Genomic DNA, 25,502 nt, shown 5'->3' on the forward strand with positions numbered 1-25,502 from the left:
AATGGACATCTAAGTTACTCACACTCAGGTCGCGCCTTCAAGAAACCCCTAACATTGCTCTTGGGTCTGTTTTACTTTCTTCTCAAGGGCATTTCTTTCCCTGAATGCCCACTGCTTAAAATCTGTATTTTAAAAAAAAAATCTCCTAACAAACTCCGAGTCTGCTTTTTTAAAGGAATTACTTACATCTTTGAGTATGAGGATGTGGCTTGCAGCTTTGAGGTACTGTAACTGGTGAGTCACTAAAATGGTGATCTTCTCGTGCAACGCCTGACAGATACACCTGCCAACGGAAGCCGCCAGAGGAGAAAGCACGTTAGCAGGGCTCTCACAGCTATAAACAGATGCTCAAGCCATAACGAGAGAACGAGAGAACGGCAACACAGCAGCAGTGTGCATTTTAAAAGCTGTTTAAAGGCAAATTAGATACAAGCTGGAGAGACAGGTTAGTCGTTAACGGTAGACACTGCTCTCGAAGAGGAGCCCAGTTCTGTTCTCACCACCCACGCTAGGCAGCTCTCAAGAGCTATAATAACTTCAACTTCAGGCCCATCCATCCAAGGCCCTCTTCTGGACTCTGAGGGGACTTACACTTATGGGCATATACCCACCCAGAGACACACATACATGACTGAAAAGTAATAAAAATGAATCTTTGACATTACATACAAGAATAAATTAGCGATCTGAGCTCAGTACTCAAACCCACTGTAAGCACCTGAGCCTGGCACGAACAGGCTTTGCAAAGTAGCCAAAAGAAAGGGCTTTGACTGCTCATTTTTCTTCTCAAACTTAAGTTTAATGATTATGAAAATTTACACATTACATGACAAAAAAAGAAATTTGTGTGGCGCATGATAAAAACAGCTAAACAAAAATAGTATTCCAAAACTTGACTTGACTAAAATCCTAGTTATCTTTTTTATATATATATATATGCACATGGTATGCAAGTGTTTATGATGGAGACCAAAGGTCAACCTTGGGTGTATTTTTTTAGGTACCATCACCTTGGGTTTTTGTTGTTGTTGTTTGGTTTTTTGTTGTTGTTGTTGTTTTAAAGATTCATTTATTATGTACAGTGTTCTCCCTGCATGTATGTCTGCATGCCAGAAGAGGGCATCAGATCCCAACACAGATAGCTGTGAGCCACCAAGTGGTGGCTGGGAATGAACTCAGGACCTCTGGGAGAGTAGCCAGTGCTCTTAACCGCTGAGCCATCCCTCCAGCCCAGAGTCCAGTTAGCTTCTTGTGATACAGGAATTGAAGAAGTGGACTTACATCATCACATGAAAATGCGGCTTTCTTGCTTAGATGGTGCATAGGTGCTTACTTACAATGCCTGCATTGATTAATAAAAATTCTTAGGGGCTAGGGATAGAACTCAGTTGGCAGAGCACAGGCCTAGCACATACAACGCCCTGGGTTCGAACTCCAACACCACATAACCACATACATCCCTGCTATCCCAGCACTGAGGAGGTGAGAGAGGAGGCATTAGGAGTTCAAGGACATCCTCCACTCTATAGCAAGTTTGACGCCAGCCTGGGCTACATGAGACTCTGTCTCAAAACAACAACAACAAAAATGAGTAATAAGAATAAAAACAGTAAGGAATGCCCTTAGAACCTCAGTAACTCTTTTCTGATGTACCTTTATCAACCTCTTTTCCTAAATAACAGTGGGTTGGAAATCGATGGAGGAGGCCACACCCAGTCTCTGCAACAATCCTACTCTTCCATTCTGGGAGCAAATTATCTTCTTTAAGGACTAAAACGTCCAAATCTTAAAAAAGATGGCATCAATGATCTCAAGTGCACAACCTCTGAGGCGGTGACTGTTGCCTTTCAAGTGTACCCACACGCTCACAGCAAACCCAGCGGAGCCCAGCCTTAGCTAAGAAGCAGCCAGCTAAGGGCCATCACCGACAGAGCTCCTGAGTCTGCCCTGGGTTTGGCAGTCCTCACACAGAGCAACTGGCAGGGCTGCAGGCCATAACCCAGCAGACTTCGGCTGTCAGGTGGAGATCCGTAGAAAGTCTCGGAATCAAGCTCTTTGAATCACTGTCTACTCTGACTAGCTAGTTACTAGGTGTCATGGCACCTTACTTTCTTAATCTCAAAAGTAAGGCTACTTGTCCATGAAGATAGCGTTCATACTACTGGAAGGTGCTAGGCAAACCTCCAAAGAAGGGAAGCAATCCACAGTCCTACCCCAGACACCTATCCACAATGACAACCACACGGCCTGACAGCCTAAGGGTGCAGTGGAGACACTCATACCTAAGCAGCGACCAGTCACTCAACAGACTTGGGGAGCTCTCAACGGAAGTGAAAGGATGCTTAGCACTAGTTAACTACCCAGAGCTAGTGACGTCATTGTGATGTCACAGACCTTGGACACACACACACAAATAGACAAATACAGCCCGGTCAGTCTGTGTAATGTCACTTGTATATGTACACTCTCAGGGCTGACCATTCAGGGTTGGATAACCAACTGCTGTGCTCTTCCCTGGGGAAGGCTATTTCTCCGGCTCTCAGCATTATGGACTAGCTGCTTGGAGTTCTTTGTCTAGAGTTGAGTGCTCTTGAGCTTCTCTCCTTCGCCTGTCTATTGCTGTCATCCTCGTTCAGGTTTCCTTTAGGCGGCCTTGCTGGTGAGGATTAATGGGTACAGCTTCTGACATGTCTAGGAGACAGGATCTCACAGGAACTTCCTGTTCCTTCCGGCTCCGGCAATGTTTCCTCCCACTTCCCAGTGATGTTCCATGAGCTTTTTAGGTGCAGGAGTTGTGTTATAGACGTGTCAACGGAGGCTGCCGGCACCTCACAGCCACTTGTGGAGCATCATGTAGACTGACTGGGTTGTATTTATGTATTTAGGTGTGTGTGTGTGTCTGTGTGTGTGTGCGTGTGTCTGTGTGTGTGTGTGTGTGTGTGTGTGCGCGCGCGTGTGTCTGTGTGTGCGTGTGTGTGTGTGTGTGTGTGTGCGCGCGTGTGTGTCTGTGTGTGCGTGTGTGTGTGTGTGTGTGTGTGTGTGTGTATGAAGCCATGATTCTAAGAGGGAGCAGGGGCTCCAGGCGCATGGGAGGAGTTGGAGGGAAGAAAGGAAAGAGGGGAAATGACATAATTACAGTTTAATTTTTAAAATATGAAAAATTATAAATAACAAAGATGTTAAGGCTACTTATCTGAGAAACAAAGGGACAGACACGGGGAAAGGTCTAGAACACAATCATCAGTGTTCAAACCCTATCAGCTCCGCCCTCTATCCTTCTCTAGGCTTCTAACCATCTTTGCTTCCACTTGGAGACCGGAAGTCTTTATAAAAAACTGAAGGTTTTTCTAGAACTCAGCTGTTAGCAGAACCAAGACTCCAAAATCCATGTATAATCTATGTATCCCTTCATGCACTCTATGAAGGATTAAGTTTTCCTCTTTCAGCGTGCCGTGATGTGGCTTAGTTCTCACCTACATCTCTCGACCTGATAAACCTTCCTTGGATGCAGCTCTCAAGGCTTCAGCTGAGCTGTGCCCTCACTCAGGGCCACCCGCCTTCATCCCTTCATGTGACTGCCATGGAGGCGTTAACCCTCAGCCCTGCGGGCTCTGACACATGCAAGGCTCAAGCCAAGGGTTGGAGATGCTTTCTTCCAAAAAATCCAATCACAGCCAAGACAATGGAAATCCTTAGAATAATTTTCTAACTAGTGGTTTTATACTTTCCCTAAGTTAGGTGGGTTTTTTTTTTCCCAGAATGTCTTTTAAATTTTAAAAAGTAAAATTTCTAAGTGCACATGCATGTGTGTGGGAGTGATAAAGTGTCTGTGTGTGTTTGAGGCAGAAGAAAACTCGTTGTGGTGTCATGATGTGAGTACAAAAAGAAGCAAGGTAGGAATCGCTATTTTAGAAAATGTGGGAGAAGGAGGCCCCTCTGCAAGGAAGGAACCATGGTGATACAGGGGGTTCCGTGGCCCTGGCAGGTGCTATGGCCCTGGCGGGTGTTGTGGCTCTGGAATGCTCTCATGTACTCAGTCCTGTGTGGGCAGGAAGGCCAAGGCAGTGCAGAAACCCACACTGAGTGCTATGGTTAATGGGCTATGAGCATCTGCCAGACACAATCCTAGAAAGCCATAACGCTTCTTGGAGGTGCAGGAGAGAAAGTCAGGCACGCAGGCCACTCGCCTTCCTCCCGAGGCACAGTCATCAGGCTGAGAAGGAGCGACCTCATTCAAAATGCCATCATATGTGGAACGCTGGAGTGCTGGGTTACAGAGGCACCAGCAGTGGGGCAGACTGCAAAGAACAATGTCCCCCATTCTGGTACGACGAGCAACCACATCCTGATGGTGAGAGTGTACGAAAGACTGAAGCAGGGAAGGTAAGCCACTGCTGGATGCTGAAGCCCTTGTCCATGTATGTGTTCATACACTGAAGGCTAATCACCAGTGTGATGGTGTGAGGCCCTGGGGCCTTCATGGGAATCTGCCACCATGGACAGGGTCAGTGCTGTTCCTAAACCAAAGCGTGGACCACAGCTGTCGTTAGGGCAAAACAAGAAGACATCCAGCTATGAACATCAAATCTGCTAGCACTTCATCTCAGGCCGTGAGAAATACATGTTGTTTATAAGCACCCAGTTGCGGCGTTTTGTCATAGTAGCTCCTATAAACTACAAGGATGAAGGAGGGATTGGTAGTGTGGGAGATCTAACTGCGAAAACCCTGAGAAGATCATGGAAGAGGCAGCCATCTGTAATTCTGAGACTTTCCCCAATGCAGGATCCACAGCTACATCAGACTGGCATCAGTCGAGAGTCCCCAGCCTCCCGCTTCCTCTGTTTGCAACATATAGTTGTAAAACTTGAAAACCGTAATAACCTTGGACGTATATTCGTGATTGGAGTAAAATGTTAATGGCAAACAGAAGAGTGACTCATTCGCGTTTAACACAAACACACTTCACATTTCTAAGCCTCGACACGGCCGCCATCTTTCATAGCATATTGTTCGATCCAATTTTCTAACTCGTTGAGAACATTCTCCAGCTGCCGCTGAGTGATTTCCTAAATTGCATCTGTGCTCCCCGCTCCAAGTTTCCCCCCAAAGAACGTGGTTCTGATTAGCAAGCACCAATTTTAACAAGCTTGCTTCTACCAAGTGTCTATCCAAAGCCATTAAAACATTAAAGGTTTTAGGAGACCTTATGAACACTGTTCAAAAGGGAACTTGGGAGCACCCTTGTGATCTGCATACTGATACACAGCAATTAAAATGCGTTCCTCTCTCCTCCCTAGAGACTCTGGTACAGCATCCCAGCGAGAATTAGTCTCCAAGTGATGGGGAACTTGAATGGATCCACTCAAGGCTCACCCAAGGGACAAAGGGCTGATTCTGCCCAGAATCCATCAAGTCAGAAAAAGAGGGTCGGATGAGAGAGCTTCATTAAAGCCAACCACCAGCTGCTCTCACTTGCTGCATTCTGAAAGACTCAACACTACCGGGCATTCATTTTTATTTTTACTGTGGTGAAATATACACGCCATAAAAGTCGCTACTTTAAACATTTTAGGTGTCTCACGACAGCGTGAAGTGTAGTCACACTGCGGTCCAGCCACCACGATCACCACTTCCAGGATATTTTCATCACCACAACATCAGGCGGCATGCGTGGATCCCGTGTTGGTACGGAAGCAGTCGCTCTCCTCTGAACACCAAGCCTCAGAAGGCCCCGCTCAGTGGATGACCTTGGGTGCCAGTCCTCGAGTCCAGAGCCTGGGCACCTGTTATCTTGACTCTGCCTGAAATCTGTTCTGAACTGAACGCCATCCCTCAAATCCATGTACTAAAGTGCAACACCTAATGACGGACAGACAGAGCCTTTAGAGAGAATGGTAAGGGAGGCTCTGGGGTGCCTTCTCAATCGACCTGACTGGTGGCCTGTGAAGAGGAGATCTGAGGAAAGATGCCCAAGAAGGAAAATGTACAGATGTGCTGGGCCAGCAGTGTCCTCTCACCTCAGACTTCCACCCTCCCTGGCTCTTAGGGATGGAAGCTCTGCGGTGTGAGCCACACCGGCTGTTGCCTTTTATTTTGTCACATGGAGCTAAAGACCCCAGGACCTGCAGGTTGGCACTGGGGCTCTTAATCACGTGTGATGTGCATCTCCTCACAGGGGAACGCTGTGCTTGCTGCTCTTTTCTTTTTTGCCTTTTTTTTTTAATTAGATATTTTCTTTATTTACATTTCAAATGATATCCCGAAAGTCCCCCATACCCTCCCCCGCCCTGCTCCCCTACCCACCCACTCCCACTTCTTGGCCCTGGCGTTCCCCTGTACTGAGTCATATAAAGTTTGCAGGACCAAGGGGCCTCTCTTTCCACTGATGGCCGACTAGACCATCTTCTGCTACATATGCAGCTAGAGACACGAGCTCCGGGAGGTACTGGTTAGTTCATATTGTTGTTCCACCTATAGGGTTGCAGACCCCTTCAGCTCCTTTGGTGCTTTCTCTAGCTTTTCCATTGGGGGCCCTGTGTTCCATTTTATACTTCTATATTTGCCAGGCACTGGCATAGCCTCACACGAGACAGCTACATCAGGGTCCTTTCAGCAAAATCTTGCTGGCATACGCAATAGTGTCTGGGTTTGGTGGCTGATTTCTAGTGCCTTGCTTGTCCGTGCCTTTATAATTCTGTGTCTGCTGCTCCTTCTACCAGAAGGAGTGAAATCCCCTGGTCCCTGTCCCCACATGGCCCAGCCAACCGATGACCGTAAACTACTAAGGCCCTGTCCGTGGAGGTCCTATGCTAACTGCCACCGAAACCCATCTTCACATGCCAAGTTAAAGATTGTGAAGGAGGGGCTGGAGGGCCCACCCTCACACGCCAAGTAAAAGGTGGAGCCGCAGAGATGGCCAGTTGAAAGCACTTGTGGAGGAGCACACAGTTCAGGTCCCAGCACCTGTGTCGGGTGGCTCATAACCCTTTGGAACTCCAGCTGCGAGGGAATCCAGCGCCCTCTCTGGCCTCCTCCGGTACCTTCACACATGTGGCATTCACTCACCAGACACACATTGAAATCAAGTAAATCCTATTTTTAAACTACGGAGAAAATGCGCTGACTCCCCACTACCAAGCTGCCGTGCCCCCTCCTTCCTTCTAACCCTGCACATCTTCCTTCTGCCTGGGGCCCAGGTCGCCCAGTCTCTTGACTACGAACTTCAAGGAACCAGAGGAAAGACTTAGAGGACGTGCCTTCTGTTCTTAAACTCTAACACTCGGGCTCTGTGCACGTCCCTGCACTGGCAGCACCTGCTCTATTTTTCAACCTTGACCTTGCATCTGTAAAATGGGTCATCTGGGGAGGAACAGAGGAGAGAGAAGTTGTAGAAATTGCAAATCCCTCACGGGGCCACTGAAAGGGCTCCCGAACACAGAGCTGACGTAAGACAGAACAAACTCACAGTTGGAACAGGTGCTTGCCCACTTCTGCATCGACAGCGCTGAGCGGATCATCAAGGAGGTAGATGTCGGCGTCCTGGTAGACGGCCCTGAAAGGCACAGAGAGAAATCAGACCGGAGAGCACCTCATTGGTCACGGCCAGAGGGATCCAGGCTCATGGCAACTGGGTGTTCATTTGAAGTATCCGCGGCACACGGTACTGAGGTGCTGAGCAGACAACGCAGGCCTCGTTCCTGAATCCTCATCAAGGCACATGCACAATGGCTGCGGAAAGCAAGTTACCGTGCCAGGTTCACCCGAGCTTTCTGGCCTCCACTCAGCGTGGCTCCCCGGTCTCCTATAACCGTCAGATCCCCGTCCTCCAGAAGCTGCAGGTCCTGCGTGAAGAGAGACGAGGAAAGACTCAGCGTTTCTCTGCCTCAGTCCTGCCCGGCAGCTTTACGTCAGAGGCAGGCGGTGCAGGGCGGAAGAGCAGGCACGCCCACTTAATCAACGACAAAGCACTCAGGGCATTGCATTGCTACACTTTTTCTGAGGATTTAGGTACTTGGTTATCTTAAAAGGTGTGTGCTAAGCAATGACCAGAGACTCGCCAGTGTTCTGGGCATAGTGACTTTGGCGATGAAGGAAATGAAGTCCTCCTGAAAGCACTCATAATGAAAACTGACAATATGAAAAGTCAACAGGATGACAAGGCTTAAGGAAGCTCATGGCTGGGGAAAGGGAGGAAGTCTGGGGGGAGGAGGTGGGGACATGTGGGGTCGTGGGGGTGGGAGGATGGGAGGTGGGGGACATGGGGGGGGTGGAGGGAATGGGGTGTGGTGCGAGGGGCGTGTGGTGCATAGGATGGGTGTGTGGGGAGGTGTGAGGAGTGTGAGGTGGTGAGGTGGGGGTATGGGGGTGTGAAGGGGTGTGGAGGTATGGGGTGGTGGTGTGGGGAAGTGGGGGTTGGGTAGGGGAACGTGAGGAGGTGAGAACATGGGGGGGTCGTGGGGTAGGGGGTGGGAGAATGGGAGGGTAGGGGGTGGGGGACATCACTTGCACTGAATGGTCAGCCACTGCTCAGACCAAGAGAGCCTAGAGTGGAGAGGGCTAGTGAAACCTGGGCAAAACAGATGGCATCATACACAGGGAGGAATAATTTATAGTTCCTGTGAGCTGGTGTATATCTGCTGTGTTCAAAGGACAGCAACCTTGAGGCCATGGAGTTGGAGCAGCGCTAAGAGACGAGGGTGATGAAGAGAGACAGACCCCAGCTTCACTGGTATGACATTCAAGGGATGACATGATCTGGCTCATGCCATGCAGGGAATCACTCACAGGGGCAAGCAGGGCCCACCTGAGGAACTGTTACAACAGCCTGAGCACTGTGAGTGCTTAGGGCCCTGTGCTACAGGGAACATGGACAGAAGGAATCACGCGCTAGACGAGTTCCAGAGCCTCCACTGTCAGGACTCGCTTACAGAGGACCATGGTGCTTTGGGCATAGAAGTAGAAACAGATCATAAACGACTGAATGGGGAGGGTGGAGGATACAGACCTGGGGGATAAATCAGATGCCCAGTGATGGCCAAACGGAGATGCACACTGCTCCAAAGCAGGCAAGTCTGAATGCCTCCGCTAAGGAGCAGACACAAGAGCGACGGGAGCAAATGTAGCTCACCAGGGAATGTGCGCCTTCACAGCCGCCCCACCAACCTCTGACTCAGCCTCCCACATGAACCACACATTCACAAGCACGGTAGAGGGGTAGACAAAGCCTACACGAGCAGGTAGAATAAAGACACCGTGACATGCAAGCCAAGACATGAAGGAAAGAAAACTGAATGTTCATTTGGGAATCTAGGAAGGAAGATATCCAAATCAACACGCTTTATATGAATATTAAACTGACAAATTATAGAATCTTGGAGGGAAATCACAAAACATCCCCCAATCAGGGGATAACAATGAGGTCTAAAGGGACCCCACATATGAGAAATACCTACTTGTGGCTGCTGATAACTATCACAGGCAAAGTCTGGCATAAGACAGAGCCAACCGTGGAGGTTTGTTGTACATGCGAACACAAAAAAGTGAGCGGGAGAACCAGAGAAAGAGAATCAAGATAAAGATGGCGACAGGTATGTAGAGAGAGAGAATGAGAGAGACTGAGTACAACAGATCAATTATTCTGTGGTTGGGTCCCTTTCTTATTCAATGTGTATATTCACTACTTAATACAAATATAGTTTGTATTATTATTATTACTATAAATGACCTGATGCCATTTATAAAGACACAGAACCCCTCATTATTTTCTTCCTACATCATTATAAAAGCCACTGACCAATACAATCTGTGACGTTCCAGCTATCGTTCAAGTGAAATCACACTTTCCTCAGGGGGCTGACTAAAAAGCCTTCAGCACCACACCTCTGAGAGATCTGTCTGGCCTTTTCTTCACACTATAAAAGAGCGGCTGAGTGGCCAGGATGCTATAAAGAGGCCCTGGGGCAAGCCCCTACAAGCTATCATTGACTGATTTTTATAGCTAACGTGAGGCCCGGTGTCTGTAGGTGCCTTGTCTTCCTGCTCGCTTGCATTCCACTATCAGGTACGAACAGCTTTAGTCAATCGTCGTCTATCAGTTCTACCAAAATCATCATGTGTGATATAATATTTCATCTTGTTATTTTCTGGGCAGCTCAAAGTCAGTTTTGAAAATCTTCCCTCTCCTGATGAAGTGTTGTAGAATTAAAAAGAGAAACCGGTGAAACATTTTTTTCTAGGAAGGAAGGAAGGAAGGGAGGGAGGGAGGGAGGGAGGGAGGGAGGGAGGGAGGGAGGGAGGAAGGGAGGAAGGGAGGAAGGGAGGAAAGGGAAAAGCAAAAGCTGGGCCCTAGCTGTAGCCTCTCCTCAAAGTTGTGCGAATTAACAATTAGAACCCAGCACAACAGACTGGCTGGACTGTGGATTGCCTCAAGCAATTTTGTCATTTCCTTATGGATGATACGGTTGTGGCAGCCATACCTCCCAAAACCTCCACCCTCTGCCACCCCAAGACAGTTCTTTTAAACACAAATAATGAAAAAGTTCACAGATGAAATACAAAGGGTCCAAAATTGCTTGGAAAAATAATTTAGAATGGGGGTGGGTGGGGCTTCAAAAGTTCAGCTGGTAAGGACTAAAGACTCGTCACCACCTGGCTGTTGCCAAAGCTGTGTGCCGGGGACAGAAGGACTCAATACACTAACCTCTGCAACTCTTTAATGCTTTATAAAGGTTAGAGCTCAGGCACTGGAAAGAGGTGGGTCACTGGTTAGGAGCACTGGATGCTAGGAGCCAGGTTGGACTTCCAGCACCCACATAGTGGCTCACAAGCATCCGTGACTTCTGTTGGAAGGGATCCCCCACCCTCTCCTGACCTCTCTGTCAGCACCAGATGTACATAGGCATGCATGCAGGCGAAACACCATACACGTGAGATAAAAATAAATACATCTTTTTTTAAAGTTAAGGATGGTGCTCCCCACGATTGTGATAATCAGCGCATACGGATGGTGAAAACTGAACAGAACCTAACAAAACCAAAGCAGCCAGTGATGGGTGGGGATGGGCAGGCTTCCAAAAGCTTAGCCGGAGTATCATGACTTAGAGAACGCCCCGAAGGCGGGCGTTTACACGGAGTATAGGAAACCCAACAAGAGTCATCACCTTCTTCAGAGCACAGGCCTTGATCACTTTCTCATATCGCTCCTTCTCATATTTCTTCCCAAATAAAATATTGCTCCTCACGGTGCCCGAGAACACCCAGGGCTGCTGAGAAACGTAGGCGATCCTCCCGTGCACGCTGACCAGCCCGCTGGCAGGAGGCAGCTCACCCAGCACTGCGCTCAACAGCGACGACTGAAACAGAGTTCACAACACACATAAGGCTGTTCATGTAGGCACAGAATTAAACCAAGTTCCGGGCTCTGCCCAGCCCGGCGGTTTGACAAGCATCAGCTTCTCATATAAAAGGTCACTAGATGCTGCAGCTTAAACAAGAAAGCAAAACAGAAACAGCACCACTGGCCACAGTAAAGTGATGTTTACTAACAAACAAACAAACAAAGCTTACAGAAATAGGTTGTGACAGCCTGCCCTCCCAAATGGCCTTGCTCCTAATGGCAATGCTGGCTATATGCCATTGAGAATACTACATGAACTATGTAGTATAACTAATGGTTTCTGCTGGTCACACTGGTGCATGCCTATAAGCTCAGCACGAGGGACACAGAGGCAAGACAATCAAAGTTTTCCTTGGATACAAGTTTGAGGCCATTGTGCGTATTTTGAGATCCAGCCTCAATCAATCAATCATTAATCAGTTATCAATTAATAAACAAACAAACAAACAAAAACCATTGGCAGTAATACAGCCCCAGCACCATAGAGGTTTCAGCCATCCAATACTGAGCGAAGCTGCGGCCGCATCCTGATAATCCAGATCTCCTCTGTTTTATGTGCTGACCCCAGAAAGGCCATGCACCGAGTATGCATCCGATGCACTCAGAAGATATTTACTTAAATGAATTCTGAGGAATAAGCCTTCTCATACAAAGATGGAATCCTATACCAGTTTAACAAGTGTATGCCTACCATGATCAGAGAACTTGAGACACAGCCTTAAGACCATCTGTCTGCCTTGCCCAGGACCCAGAGCTGCCTGGGCCTGGGCTTCTCTGTGCATCTTTTGGTCCAACCATAGCATAAACCATGGATGTGCTTGAGCTAAATATGTACTGACATGACTTGGGTATGTCCTAAGAACTGTTGAAAGCCAGACAGCCACAGGCACACTGACAAAAAGAAGTAGCCCACTCCCCTAGTCCTTCCATCCTGACTCGTGGTCACATAAGTAACTCCCAGTGAGCCAACCCAAAGACAAGACAAAACAAAAAACTTACCTTGCCTGCTCCAACTGGGCCAACCACGGCTAACAACTCACCAGGCCTGGCAATAAAGGAAAGACCTTGCAGGGTTGGACTGTCTAGTGCCTATGAGGTAAAGTTTACAAAAAAAAAAAAAAAAAAAAGTCTCATTTTAAAGAACTAGCACCATCACTTTAAGCAGTAGAAGACATAAAACCACGGCTGCAGACACACACGCACAGCCCCTATTTCCTCCTCACTTTGGCTGTCACGTCTTGACAGCCTTTTCAAGCTTTTTATTTAGATAAACTCAACCTATTTAAAGAAATGAGTCCAGATTTCCATGTGAATACAGAATTTAAGTGGTAGAAGGACAATGTGGGAGCTGAGAGACTCTTGGTTCATACTTAATGCACTAAAACAAGTATTTTACATAGAACAACACACACAGGAGGATTTTAATCATTCCTAAATTTTCACAGGGGCCTTAGGTTTTAATCTTCTATGTCATCAGCTCCCACGAGGTGGCAGTAGAAGAATGTGGCATGCCCAGCCGTGATGAGCAGTTTGGTACCATCCCTAACTGTGGCTTGCCAATGAGTCCTTCCAGCAATGCACTCAGGGACACGGGACTGCATCTGATGTCATGAAATCAATCACGGAAAGTAAGTCCCACAATATGGTCAATATGGCTCGAGTTTAACAGCAAAACTTAAGCCATTAAACCCAGGGTAGGTTAGTAGGTCCAAGTCATGTGATGTGCCTTACTGACACCATGCCGAACAGGGACAACACGGCCCAGCTACCATAAACACGGTGGAGGTACAGGCTTCAACACAGCAGCGGGTGGGGAAGGAGGACGGGATCTATCAGAAACCACATCCACGAGCAATCGACACATTTTAACAAAAGGTAAGGCTCTATGCATGTTTTATTGAAGTATTCCAAATTCAAAAACTGAACACTGAGTTCTTTCCAGTGGAATATATTGGCAGCCCAAGTGTGAGACTCCATCTGTGAACTCACTGATAAATCATATTAAGGCCATGTGTATAAGACAGATAGGAGGCACACACGGTTTCCATGATTATTCTCAGATCTCATCATCAAGGTTTCTCATGATGGACATGGAAATACCAAAATTCTGGAACATTTGATTCAAACACGTCACATAAGGTAGATTTCAAGAAACTTAACCATTGGTCATTTTTTAGGTGCTTCATAGTTTCTCCGTTAAATTTCAAGACGCCAAATCAAATTCACATCTCTATAGAACTCCCACACGTTGCAAAACCAATTGAGAAGCGTGTGCTATGGGGGTCTTAATGGAGTAGCTCAGACCAGGACCAGAGTGAGGCTGCCTTTCTAACTGGCACACCAGCTTGGCCAGGATTCAGAAGAAGCGAGAGGTATCGGGAGAGAGAAAGGTGGCTGACATCTGAAGCACGGACCTTCAGAGTGTCGATCACCAAACAGTAAGAGCTTTCGTCTAAATCTAACACCAACACATCAACAGCCTAACACACTCAACCAACGGTAACTGTGGAGAGCGATGCTGAGATGCTGTGGTCTGTGCACTCATCTAAGAGGTCGAGTTCCCAGACTTGATACCAGACAAAAATGCAAATTGCAGACTGTTCAAGTGCTACAAGATGATGTTAAAACAAGATTCAAAAATCTAGGATAGTTTAGAATACATGAAGTTAACCTATAGAATGTGCACAATTGACCTATAGAATGCATTCGGTTAACCCACAGAATGTATAGTATTAACCTATAGAAGTACGCAGTTAACCTATAGAATGTGCAGTTAATCTATAGAATGCACGTGGTTAACCTATAAAATATATGCAGTTAACCTATAGAACGTGCAGTTAGCCTATAGAATATGCAGTTAACCTATAGAATGTGCAGTTAGCCTATAGAATATGCAGTTAACCTATAGAATGTGCAGTTAGCCTATAGAATATGCAGTTAACCTATAGAATGTGCAGTTAGCCTATAGAATATGCAGTTAACCTATAGAATGTGCAGTTAGCCTATAGAATATGCAGTTAACCTATAGAATGTGCAGTTAGCCTATAGAATATGCACAGTTAACTGATCCCATACTGACCCCATGCATTCTAACACTGCTGGTGTCAACACTTTCAGCTCAAACCAAGGCAATGATCAAAGTTTCCGTGATAGACAACAACCTCCAGGAGCTGGAGAAACGGCTCAGCAGTTAGGAGCACTGTCTGCTCTTCCAGAGAACTTGGGTTTGGCTCCCAGCACCCCCATGGTGGCTTGGAACCCCCTGGAAGCCCAGCTCCAGAGGCTCTGATGCCCTTTTCTGACCGCCACGGGCAACTCCACACAAATATGTACTCAGACCCACACACATACACATAAAATAAAATATTTTTTAAAAACAACTTTCAAGTTTGGGGATTTTAAGAAATTTTACAGAAAACTTCAATAGATGAACTGACTGCCCCTTACAGACTACGTAAAACTCTCAGAATTCTCTGCTTCATCAGTGTCACCCACGGTGTCTCAGAAATCACGGGAGGTTACCTTGTCCCAGAAAGCGGTGAAATCTTGCACGTGGACAATGGCTTTGCCATCAGATGGTACATGGGCTTTGCGCTGTGGTAGTTCATCGAGTAACAGAAAGTTCTAGAGAAAAGGAAAGCACGGGCTGTTTTAACTACAGAAATAAAACAGAAACCGGTGTCTCCATGGAACGTCTGAGGTAAGCGTCTTACAGCCTAAGGATTATCTATCCAACTCTATTTAAAGTGTCAACACATGGAGCTAGGGGCTGCCTCAGCAGTCAGTGAGAGGGTCTGCCACAAAGGCTGCCAATCTAACTCAGTCCTAGGATGCAGAGGGTGAACAGGGAGACTCTCACCAGTTATACTCTGACCTCCACATACATGCCTGGACATCGTGTGTCCCCTCACACACAGTAAATAAAACTGTAATAAAAATACCTTAAAAGTAAAATGTGAAATCGTATCAGAACATGCTATGTATTAACAGACTGCATACTATACACACGATTTCATGCACACCAAGTTTCGAACCTGAGCAAAGTCCTTGCAACGTTCTCAACACATACACCAGTTCCTCCATAAAGTGAAAACATTGATAAGAAACTGAATGCATGTAGAACTGGACATTGCACATAGAACTGGACCTTGGTATTGTTTTGATTTTGTTTTGTTGTATTTTAATAGTAAACACATGGAAGATGGAAGGAAATGCCTTGATAAATATTTACTGGGTGCTTATCATATGCCAAACACCATGCTAAAGCCAGAAGAAAGCCAAGGCTGCTCCTAGGATGAATGTTGTCAGGCTACAAAGGTGGCAGGGCCTGAGACCCGCAGCAGAGAGGGGGGAAAGGTCAACTCTGCCCATCTTCCTGTCACGCCATGCCACGTACTGCCACAGCTCAGCCACTGCCCGTCTCCCCTTTAACCAACCAGCATGTCACGAGTTGCCATGGGGTGGCCTCAAAGTCACCACTCTCAAATACATTTCGAAAGCATCTTCCCTAACTGCTGCATTCCACCCAGTCAGGAGCTGGTCGGTGCAGTCTAAGCAGCAACACGAAGTCCTGCTAACGCTTAGAATCTAATGACAGCAAGAAGGGGCCCTCCTGTTCCTCAAATGCCAGGCATAACTCACTCAGAAAAAAAAACTACAGTGGAAATCTATTCGAAATTGATCAAAGACCTCAAGGCCAGAACTGTGACTCTGAAGCTGCTAGAGCAAACAGAAAGCACTTCAAATTGCAAGCATGGACAAGGACTTCTGCAAAGGACTCTGGGAACATTAATGATGAGAACTGGCAAATAGAATTAAAAGGTTTCGGCATAGCAAAGGAAACTACGGCCATAAAAGACAACTGAAGGATGGGAGAAAGAGCTTGCCAGCCCGGCATCTGACAGGGAATAATATCTACAATGCATAAAGGATTCAAATAAGCTAAATGCCCAAGGCTCAAAGCATCCTAAGGAGAGAGCAGCAAGCAGTTCTCAAAAGATGCCATCCACAGGGCTGGAAAAACAGCTCAGTGCTCGTCCCTGTCTGCTTTCTATGACTGTGATCAACATCATGGCCAAAAGCAACTTGGAGAGGAGAGGGTTGATGTCGCCTGACAACTCTCAGGTGACACTCCATTACTGGGGGAAGTCAGGTCAGGAACTCAAGGCTGTCAGAAGCCATTATAGGACAAGCTAATGACCAGCAGGTGATCTTCCTGAGATGGTCTGCTTTGGATTATAATCAGTGACCGATTCGCTCTGATAGGCAAGGCCCAGGAGAATTCATTTTAGGAAAGACCCCCGCTACTAATATGCTTTTCCTGTTATTATTAAACATATATAACAATCACTCGGCATTAGCCCACCTCTTTTGAGCAAAGAAGTACTGTCTTGTGATAATGCTACATAGACAGATAGATGACTTCTTAAGTCTTTATGACAATACTATAAGAATTCCTAAAATTATATGAGTGATTATTAAGCTCTTTTATAGTGGGACTACTATTAGGTCCTTTTCTGATAGTCAACGTTGCAATGAGAACTCTGCCAGTCTCCCATGTGTCACCAGTTAATTTTTCCTAGATGGTAACCAGACTTTCTTCTACTCTGAGCACATTCCAAGACGTTGTAAAACAACTAACCAAAGGTCATAAAAAGCAAACTAATGATTTATTATAGGTGCTAGGACAGAAGATAAAATATTGACTGGGTTCATTTATACAAAACTTCACTAATAACTTAGTTATGGTTTTAAACCTCCTGTGAACCTGTGGGATCTGTGACAGAGATGGATGTTTAGCCAGATAATTACTCCTAATGGATATGCGTGTAAACATTCTCTGTTGTAAACTACTAACTATTTCAGTTTATGATTTGATTTTATGTGTGAACCTGCGATGAACTTTTCAACACGTGATCATGTATTCTGAAAGATGTTTTCAGTGCTGAGGACAAAGAGAGGAACTGAGCTGAGAGGAACTGAGCTGAGGAGAACTTTTTGGGACAGAACACGTCTTAGACAAAAAGCTAGGAAGGATTTTTCCCTTTCCCCACTTAGGATCTTTCTGCTTTCCCCCTTAGATATCTTTCATAGGAAACATTTTAGTAACATAGCAAACACTATAATCACTTTTCAGAGTCTCTTTTTCTTCCTGTGACTTCCTACTAGCCTGCTGATAGAGCTTCGAGATTCCTGCTGAGATAGAACAAAGGCCACATTGCTTGGCCCCGCCTCTGTCAGGCTACAGGTGTCAATCACCTAAGCCAGCAGCTTCTTACCCTCAAAAAGAACAAGAAAGTTTTTAGGAATTTTTAGAAGTTATCATCAGCATTTCAGTACAGTTAGAGAGCTAGAAATTCCGGAGACCCTCAGATTTCAAAGCCACACCAGAGCCCTACTCTGTGTCCCCTGTCACTACCCTCTCCAGGCTGGGAGTCTCCTGGCACAAGGCAGGAATGTGGAGGCAGGAACTGAGGCAGAGGCCATGGAGGAGGCTGCTTACTGGCTTGCTCTTCACAGCCGACTCTCTTGTAGAACCCGGGCCACTTGTCTAGGGTGACACTTCCCACAGTGAGTTGGCTCTCCCATGTCCCTTATTAATCAAGAGAGCTCCCCACCGGCTAATCAATGGAGGTATTTCCTAAGTTGAGGTTCCCTCTTCCCAAATGACCCCAGTTTGTGTCAACTTGACAAATAAAACCAGCCTATGGGTTAAGAGCATTGGCTTCTCTCCTACAGGAGCTGGATTCGATTCCCAGCGAGTGGCTCACAGCCATCGGTAACTTCAGTGACAGAGGACGCAATACCCTCTCCTTACATCCATGGGCACCAGGCAGGGACATGGTACAGACACACGGGCAAATACCTGTATGTACAATATTAAAAGAACTTTTTAAAAAAGACAAAGTACAAATGAGCAATATATATCTAAGAACCATTCAACATTCTTAACTATCAGGGAAATCACAACTCAGTCGGAACATCACTAAAAAAAAAACATATGACAAGAAACATTAGCAAGGCTAGCGAAGGGTTCCTTAAACCCTGCTGAGGGTAATGCAAAGTTACACTAAGGAGGCTCCTGAGAAAGAAAACTAAAAATAAAACAACCCTGGGGTCCAGGCTTGTCACTGCTGGGATGCTTCTGAGGGTGTCTAGGCCTCACTGGAACCCCAGGTGCATATCTACTTATCACAGCACAGGCCGCAACAGCTGAGGCGTTATGTAGTTAGAGTGGGATCCATCAGGAGACAAGTGTTGAACGAAAACGTGCCATAAACAATGCAGTTTTATTTGGCCATAAAAAAGAACAAAACTGTCATTTGCAGGAACACAGGTGGAGCCAGACATGTTCCTACCAAGAAAATTAAACTCAGAAAGACAAATGTCATGTCTTTGTTCACATATGGAGCCTCGATTTCACACACACACATACAAGCGCACACACACTTGCATACATACCAAACATAGACATACCACATGCGTGCATACACACTACACAGGCATACACCACACATACACATACACACACATCATATACACACACACACATATGTGCAACTGACACTACACACATGTGCACGCATACACACCACACACACCACATACACACAAACACCACACACAAACACACACATACACACTACACACACATGCACACACAACACACAGACACATACATGCATACACCCCACACATACATACACATCTCACACACACAAATATGGAACATGCAAATCTCATTCTAAGGGAACAAACCAAAAGAAAGATTAAAGATTAACAAAAAGAAAAATAACCAAACAATATTACCAGAACAATACAGATAGCACCTGAAAGTACCAGGAGGTAGAGCAAGCAAGGAACAGGAGTAAGAGGAAACTGAAGATGATCAAAGTGAAATATATATAAATACACACACACACACACACACATATATGAAATATCACAATGACGCCCATTGTTTTATAAAAATTAATAGCTGCTAATAATGATGGGAAATGATGTAGGTCTTTGAGCTGAGCCTGTACCTGAGTATTACTTCACTTACATAGCCTAAGCAACAGCCTGGGTTTTGAGCCCTAGTAGGGAAAAACAAAATTTAAGAGGTAGTTTTTTAAAGAGGCGATTAAACTACACTACAGGCTCTGCACTGTGAATGGGGCCAAACCTCCTACAAGGGAGGCATCGCACAGCACCCGGCTCTCTCGGTCTTCTACTGTATGAGGACACGATGCCCTACCCTCCAGAGCATAAGACAGGGGGGCACCATCCTGGAAGCAGAAAGCCGACAGCCAAGCCTGCCTGAACCCTACCTGGCCTTGCACCTCCTGGCATCCAGAGCTATGAAAAACAAATTTGTATTCTTCACAAACTGTGGAGTTTTGTTATGGGAGCACAAACAGATTAAGACACCCCTTCTTCAGAAACACACCTTGAGGTCCTTACTGCCCCCGGAACCTTGAAATGTTTGTTTATTTGGAAACCGGATCATTTCAGATACAGCAAAGACAAGGCCACGCGTGGGCCCTAAATCCAACACAGCTGGCTTCTTTGTATGAGATTAGAAAGTCAGACCCACGGGTACCAAACGACCGTGTGGCCTTGGCGACACAGACTGGAATGGTACCCAGGAGCCCTTGGATGCTAGGTCAGGAGAGGAAAGGCTGTCCCCCAGTGGCTTCTGAAGGAGCATGGCTCTGCTGTCACCTGCAGCTTCCACAACTGTGACCCAGCAGGGATCTTTTGCTTCAGACGTCAATTTGTACAAGAAACCTCACAAATAGCTTGCATGAGATCAATGCACTGTCGGTGAGACTATTGGGCTGTACTGTGGGTGTTCTTTAGCCACGCACACCACTAACAGAGCAGGCAACTAAAGAGGGTATCTGAGCATACCTGGAAAGAAACAGCACCATATCATTTCCTGAAGCTTAAAAAATCCTTTAAGTCCTCAGCATTCTAATCTATAAGTCCACAAAGCTACAAACCTGGACACGACACTCTGCGGCCGGTCACTTTTCATGGCTGAGAAAACAACTAGACTTACAGTGCCAGAGGACTGGCGAAAATACCACGCCATCAGGAACAAGGGATGGGGAGGCAGCTAACCCCACAGCATCCTGAAAATAAAGATCCAGACGCAGCCTCCAAGAACAGCTCCCCAAGCATCCCACTTCCTCCCGCTGGGCTCACGCTAGAAAATTCCCACCACCTCTCAGCTGTGCCATCAAATCATGGAGTCCATCAATGGCCTAATCCATTGATTAGGTCAAGCCCTCCTGATCCAATCAATCACTAGTCTGGTCCCGCTCATTGGGGACCAAGCCTTAAACAGGTGTGTCTTTTGGAACGGAACACCTTATATTCCAACCTTAACACTTGTTTGTTAAATCCTTGGGAAAAAAAAAAACAGAACTATTTTGTTTTGTTTCCCTGTGTATGAAAACTTCTTCCTACAAACCTCTCTCCAAGACCCCAGTAGCCTAAGATGTGATCTGTTGTCTTCATTCCCACAGGCCAGCCACACATGAGCTACGACTAGGATTGCCTACATGAGCCCATGTCCAGCAAACAGGCAGACAGACAGACACATGCGACCCTAAGACTAACCAGAGCAGCTTCCCACCGCATCTCTCATGGTCTACCAGATGTCAGCTCTTCCCTCTCCTGCCTCAGTTTACCTCTCCTTTTGAAGGAACACAGTTTCAGAAGCCCGCTGAGCACTCTTCATTTCGTTGAAGTGATGTTTGTGCTGGCCTGTCTATCCCCTTCTACCATATTCCTCAACACCGCTGAACCACGTATCACGGCTCCCTGAGCAACTTCATTCAAACGCCACTCCACCATGTTGACACACCACGCACATCCTGTAACTGAAACTCCTACCAACAGCGCTGACCGGGCATCCATTATGTAGCCCGTGACAGTGGGCTGTGTGGCACTGGTCTTATACAGCGGGAGCTGAGAGAGCGTAGAAGCTGACCGGGAGAGCTGCAAACCCAGCCCTCAAATGTCTGCATCTACAGGAAGCAGAGAAACTTCTTAAAAGGCTGAGCTACGCAGGTGTACATCCTGCACCCTCAGAGTTACTAAGCAGTGTGGCCGATACGACACTGGTTTAGAAGCCGAAGCTCTCAGAGAGGTCCTCGCTCTGTCACATACAACCTATGTGTGGAGCACTGTCACCCTATGAGAGGGGCACTGTCACCCTACAAAAGGCACAATCTCTCTGTACAGCAGAGACAGTGGTGGGTGCTGATACTCAACTGCTGCTACGTGCAGAGGATTAGGAAACAGCCTGGCTCCTGATCCCCACAGAGTAGCTCTCAAGTCTAGGGGAAGCAGTGGCAGCAACAGTAGAATTACAACAGAATAACACCGTGTAAAGGCACAGAAGGGAAAGTTTTATATTATACATTTAGAATGATGGTACGGTCAACATATAGCCTCAGATTTGAAAGTTAAAAAAAAAAAAAAGAAAGAAAAAAAGAAATAATTAAATGCCCTGTGTCACCCCTCAACAATGCTATTCAACCATTGCCAGAAGGAATGATAAACTCAGGTCTGGTCCAGAACTAACCCTACATGACTGATCTATTCTATAGGTATTCTACATCTATTCTATAGGTCCAGAACTAACCCTACATGACTGATCTATTCTATAGGTATCCTACATCTATTCTATAGGTAGTAACTGTGTATAATGTGTGACAGTTCCTCTTATTGTTATAATGAATTTCAGTCATTTTCCCGCTCCCTCACTCCCCTCCGCCTAGAACCCACCTTCTCAGCAAGCCCCCTGCCACTTCCGTGGCCTCCTGGGTCCTTCCCTCTTCCTTCCCTTTCATCCATAATGAAAGGTGCACAGGCTCAACCTTTCCCAGTTCTTGTGCTCAGATGCGCATCTGCAGTGAGTCTGAGCACAACAGCTACATACACCAAGCTTCTCAGATGTTACACATCTCCCCACCCTCTACGTAGTCCTTTCAATGTCCCTAGAGCTTTGGGGGACTGATATAGAGGCACAATTTAGACCTAAGAACTCCACATGATACTTTGGGAAGAAAAAAAAATCAAAATTTCAGGAAGGAAAAAAAAAAAACCTCCTGGCTTTTATGGCAAGCCCTTCCCCCTCCTCTACATTCATTCCCCCTAAGGTTTGATGGAAATCTGGTATTGGACAATGAACAACACTGAGAACCAGAAATAAAACACGGTTTGTGCCCAGGCCTGTTACCGCACCAACCAGCTCCTCCAGACACATTCGTCGACACACCAGCACTTAGCATTCCTTATGCACCAGACCAGCATCAAGGCTCTATGAATGATCTGCCCTTAGCAGTTCAGGGTCATAGGAGTGGCTACTTGGGTAAATGTGGTGGAAATCAACAGACTAGCCAAGGAAAATGCCTGCTAGAAAAAAAAAAAAAAAAAGGCTCTTAGAAGAGAAAGAAAGTGAAAAGCAGACTGGAGGGAAAGACAGAGCCAGAGGGGAACTAGCAAAACAGCTGAGATGGACAAATCCATTTTTAAACAAGGGTTTGATTGGTACAGTCCATCCTCTCTCTAAGAGCCCTTCCAGTCCAACAGGAATGTCACTCACTCAGGCCTGTACTCAGTCCCTGCCTAGTTGTCCTGTAGTCGAAAGCAGCAGTTCCCAGTCTATGGGCTGAGACCCTTTGGGTCGCTTAAGGCCATCTGCATATCAGATATCTACATTACAAATCATAACAGCAAAATTATGAAGTAGCAATGAAAATAAATCTTACGGTTGGGGGTCCCCACAACATGAGGAGCTGTATTAAAGGGTCATAGCAATAGGAAGGGTGAGAACCAGTGGTCTAGAAGATAAAAGTTGCCAATCACCATTATATATTAAGACCCTGATGCTGGCTGTTGGTATTTATATTGTGCCCATGACAGATCAGAAATTCTTCTGGACTTTTAGCGTACTGTACCTAAGACTACGACATGTACACACCACTTGAGATTGACTAACAGTTCGGAGACACAGTGACAGTCAGCAGGGAAAGTACCATCTGACTCAAAAGACATCTCCAACTTTAAGATTGTACTGTACACAAACCTTGATCCTCCGAATGCTGACGATGGCCTCTGACCCTCTCTCAATGGCTGACGGGAAGAAGAGGGTGACTGTCAACCGAACGGCACCGTACAGAGTCATGGCCACAAACACGTGGCTAGCTGTAATCTCATTGCCAAGCAGCACGTAGCTAGTGAAGGTCACGAACAGGATGACTTTGTTTGCGATGAAAAACGACGCCATGTTCATCCCTCTGAGGTAGGAGCTGCCCAGAATCTTGGAAATCTCCTTCCTGGAAGAGAGAAAAACAGATTTTTTTTTTCCCCACACAGAAAATTCAACATCGATGTCATATGAATGAGGACCCTGTTAGGCAGTACACACACATCAAGGTTAACTGCCTGTGGGGACAGAAGAGATGGCTCGGCCTGCAAAGTGTTTCCGGGCAAGCATGAAGCCCTTAGTTTCATCATAGCATCCACATAAAGACCAGCTATATGCACGAGTCTACGCTTCTCCATGCCCTAGGATGCTCTGTGCCAGATGTTTCTGCCTAAGATCTTGGGGGAGATTCTATAGTTTTAGGGTTGCTCTTCTCTTCTCCAGCAAGTTGCTGGGCTCACAGAGAAGACTGTGTCTTAGTCCCCTGTGGGTCACAGATGGTCTTAGGTGACCCACAGGGGTCTTGATCCATAGATTGAGAATTACTGTTCGAGACTCACTGGACAACTAGGCAGAGTAGAGGCCTGAGCTGAGTGGGACTCCTTTTGGGCAGGAAGGAATCTACCACTCAGAGAGACGAGGCCGGGGACTGATGCTAACAGAATGCATTTGTGTTCATCTTCTTGATAAAATCTACTCAAAGTAATGTGAGCCTGCACTTCTAGCACTGAGAAGACAGAGGCAGGTATGTCCCTCAGCTCAGTGGCTACCAGCCTAGCTGAATCGTTCGACCCCAGTTCCCAGTGAGAACGCCTGTCTCAAAAAATTAAGGCGGGTGCCTCCTGAGGTTGTGCCTCTGCACGTGAGCAGGTGATTCCCACGTGCACACATTCCTACATACATGTAAACATGCACACACATGATAAGCAATTTTTAAATGGTCTGTGATATTACAGCAACAGTTGCTAGCACATACCAGGGGGACAGCTTCAGTAACCACACAGGACACCAAGAAACCACTTTTCTCATTCAGCCAAATGACGGTAGAGCCGCAGGGTTATTCTGTGGGCCACTCTGAGCTGATTTTATCGAGGGCCCATACAAATGCCTTCAACCAGCATACATACAGGTGAAGTCCTCACAGGTTAGGAACCTCACAGGTAACCTAAAGGTGGGCGAGACACAGCTCTCCCCTCCTGGAGCTCAGGAGAGAACTGTACCCCTGAAATCGTTATTTTCCCCCAAAATTCTAGACAGAAAGAGCTGGCACAGGGAGTCATAGGCATGGGGAAGAGTGCAGAGGTGGGTAGTGGTGTGCCTGGTAGAAGCCAGAGACAAAGAACAGGAAAGGTTTCTACGTATGGAGGGCACTTCAGATACAGAGGTCACAGACATCCACGGCTACAAGAGGTTAAGTGCCTGTGCCAGACAGAGTGAAAAAGAAAAAAGCTCAAATGTTTAGGACAAACAGAAAAACATTTCACCTAACAATCTCGAGTGAGTGACACCCAGGCATCAAGTCTGGCTGGACACGGTGGCAACCGGTTCATACCACCTTCCCAATGAACAATGACATCAAGTAGAGCTTCACCAATGTAATTATCTCAGAGTTTTGCATCTTGGAATCATTATTTATAGGGAAGGTGAAGCATTCAGGAACATTTTGAACTCCATTCGACTATGGCAGTGCACCTGAAGGCTGGACGTGCGGCTCAGTGGTGTGTGCTGTGATACTTGTCCAGAACAAGTGAATCTCTTGGTTCAGTCCCCAGCACCATCAAAACCAGAATGAGATCGAGACAGACAGAGACAGACAGGTACGAACAAGAAGAGGAGAAATGCAGCTTTTGCCTGGGAATAATGGCACACAGAAGCCCAGGTTAAAAGGGATGTCCCAGGTC

At 46.4% G+C, this 25,502-nt stretch overlaps 1 protein-coding gene across 5 annotated transcripts in view; it reads right to left on the reverse strand.

Annotated features, from left to right (window-relative positions):
• Abcc4 (ATP-binding cassette, sub-family C (CFTR/MRP), member 4) overlaps nt 1-25,502 on the reverse strand; it is a 225,165-nt gene that overhangs the window by 121,279 nt on the left and 78,384 nt on the right. For all 5 annotated transcript variants that reach the window (XR_874344.3, NM_001163676.1, NM_001033336.3 and 2 more), the window contains 7 exons: nt 23,482-23,731; nt 14,919-15,020; nt 12,396-12,485; nt 11,161-11,352; nt 7,748-7,842; nt 7,467-7,553; nt 187-283 (listed from right to left, as the gene is read on the reverse strand). Coding sequence is in view for 4 of the 5 variants with exons in the window: in NM_001163676.1 (NP_001157148.1) it covers nt 187-283; nt 7,467-7,553; nt 7,748-7,842; nt 11,161-11,352; nt 12,396-12,485; nt 14,919-15,020; nt 23,482-23,731 (913 nt within the window). In the remaining variant the exon portion in view is untranslated. The remainder of the gene's footprint in view (nt 1-186; nt 284-7,466; nt 7,554-7,747; nt 7,843-11,160; nt 11,353-12,395; nt 12,486-14,918; nt 15,021-23,481; nt 23,732-25,502) is intronic.

Source organism: Mus musculus, chromosome 14, assembly GCF_000001635.26.
Source record: "Mus musculus strain C57BL/6J chromosome 14, GRCm38.p6 C57BL/6J".
Taxonomy (NCBI): domain Eukaryota; kingdom Metazoa; phylum Chordata; class Mammalia; order Rodentia; family Muridae; genus Mus; species Mus musculus.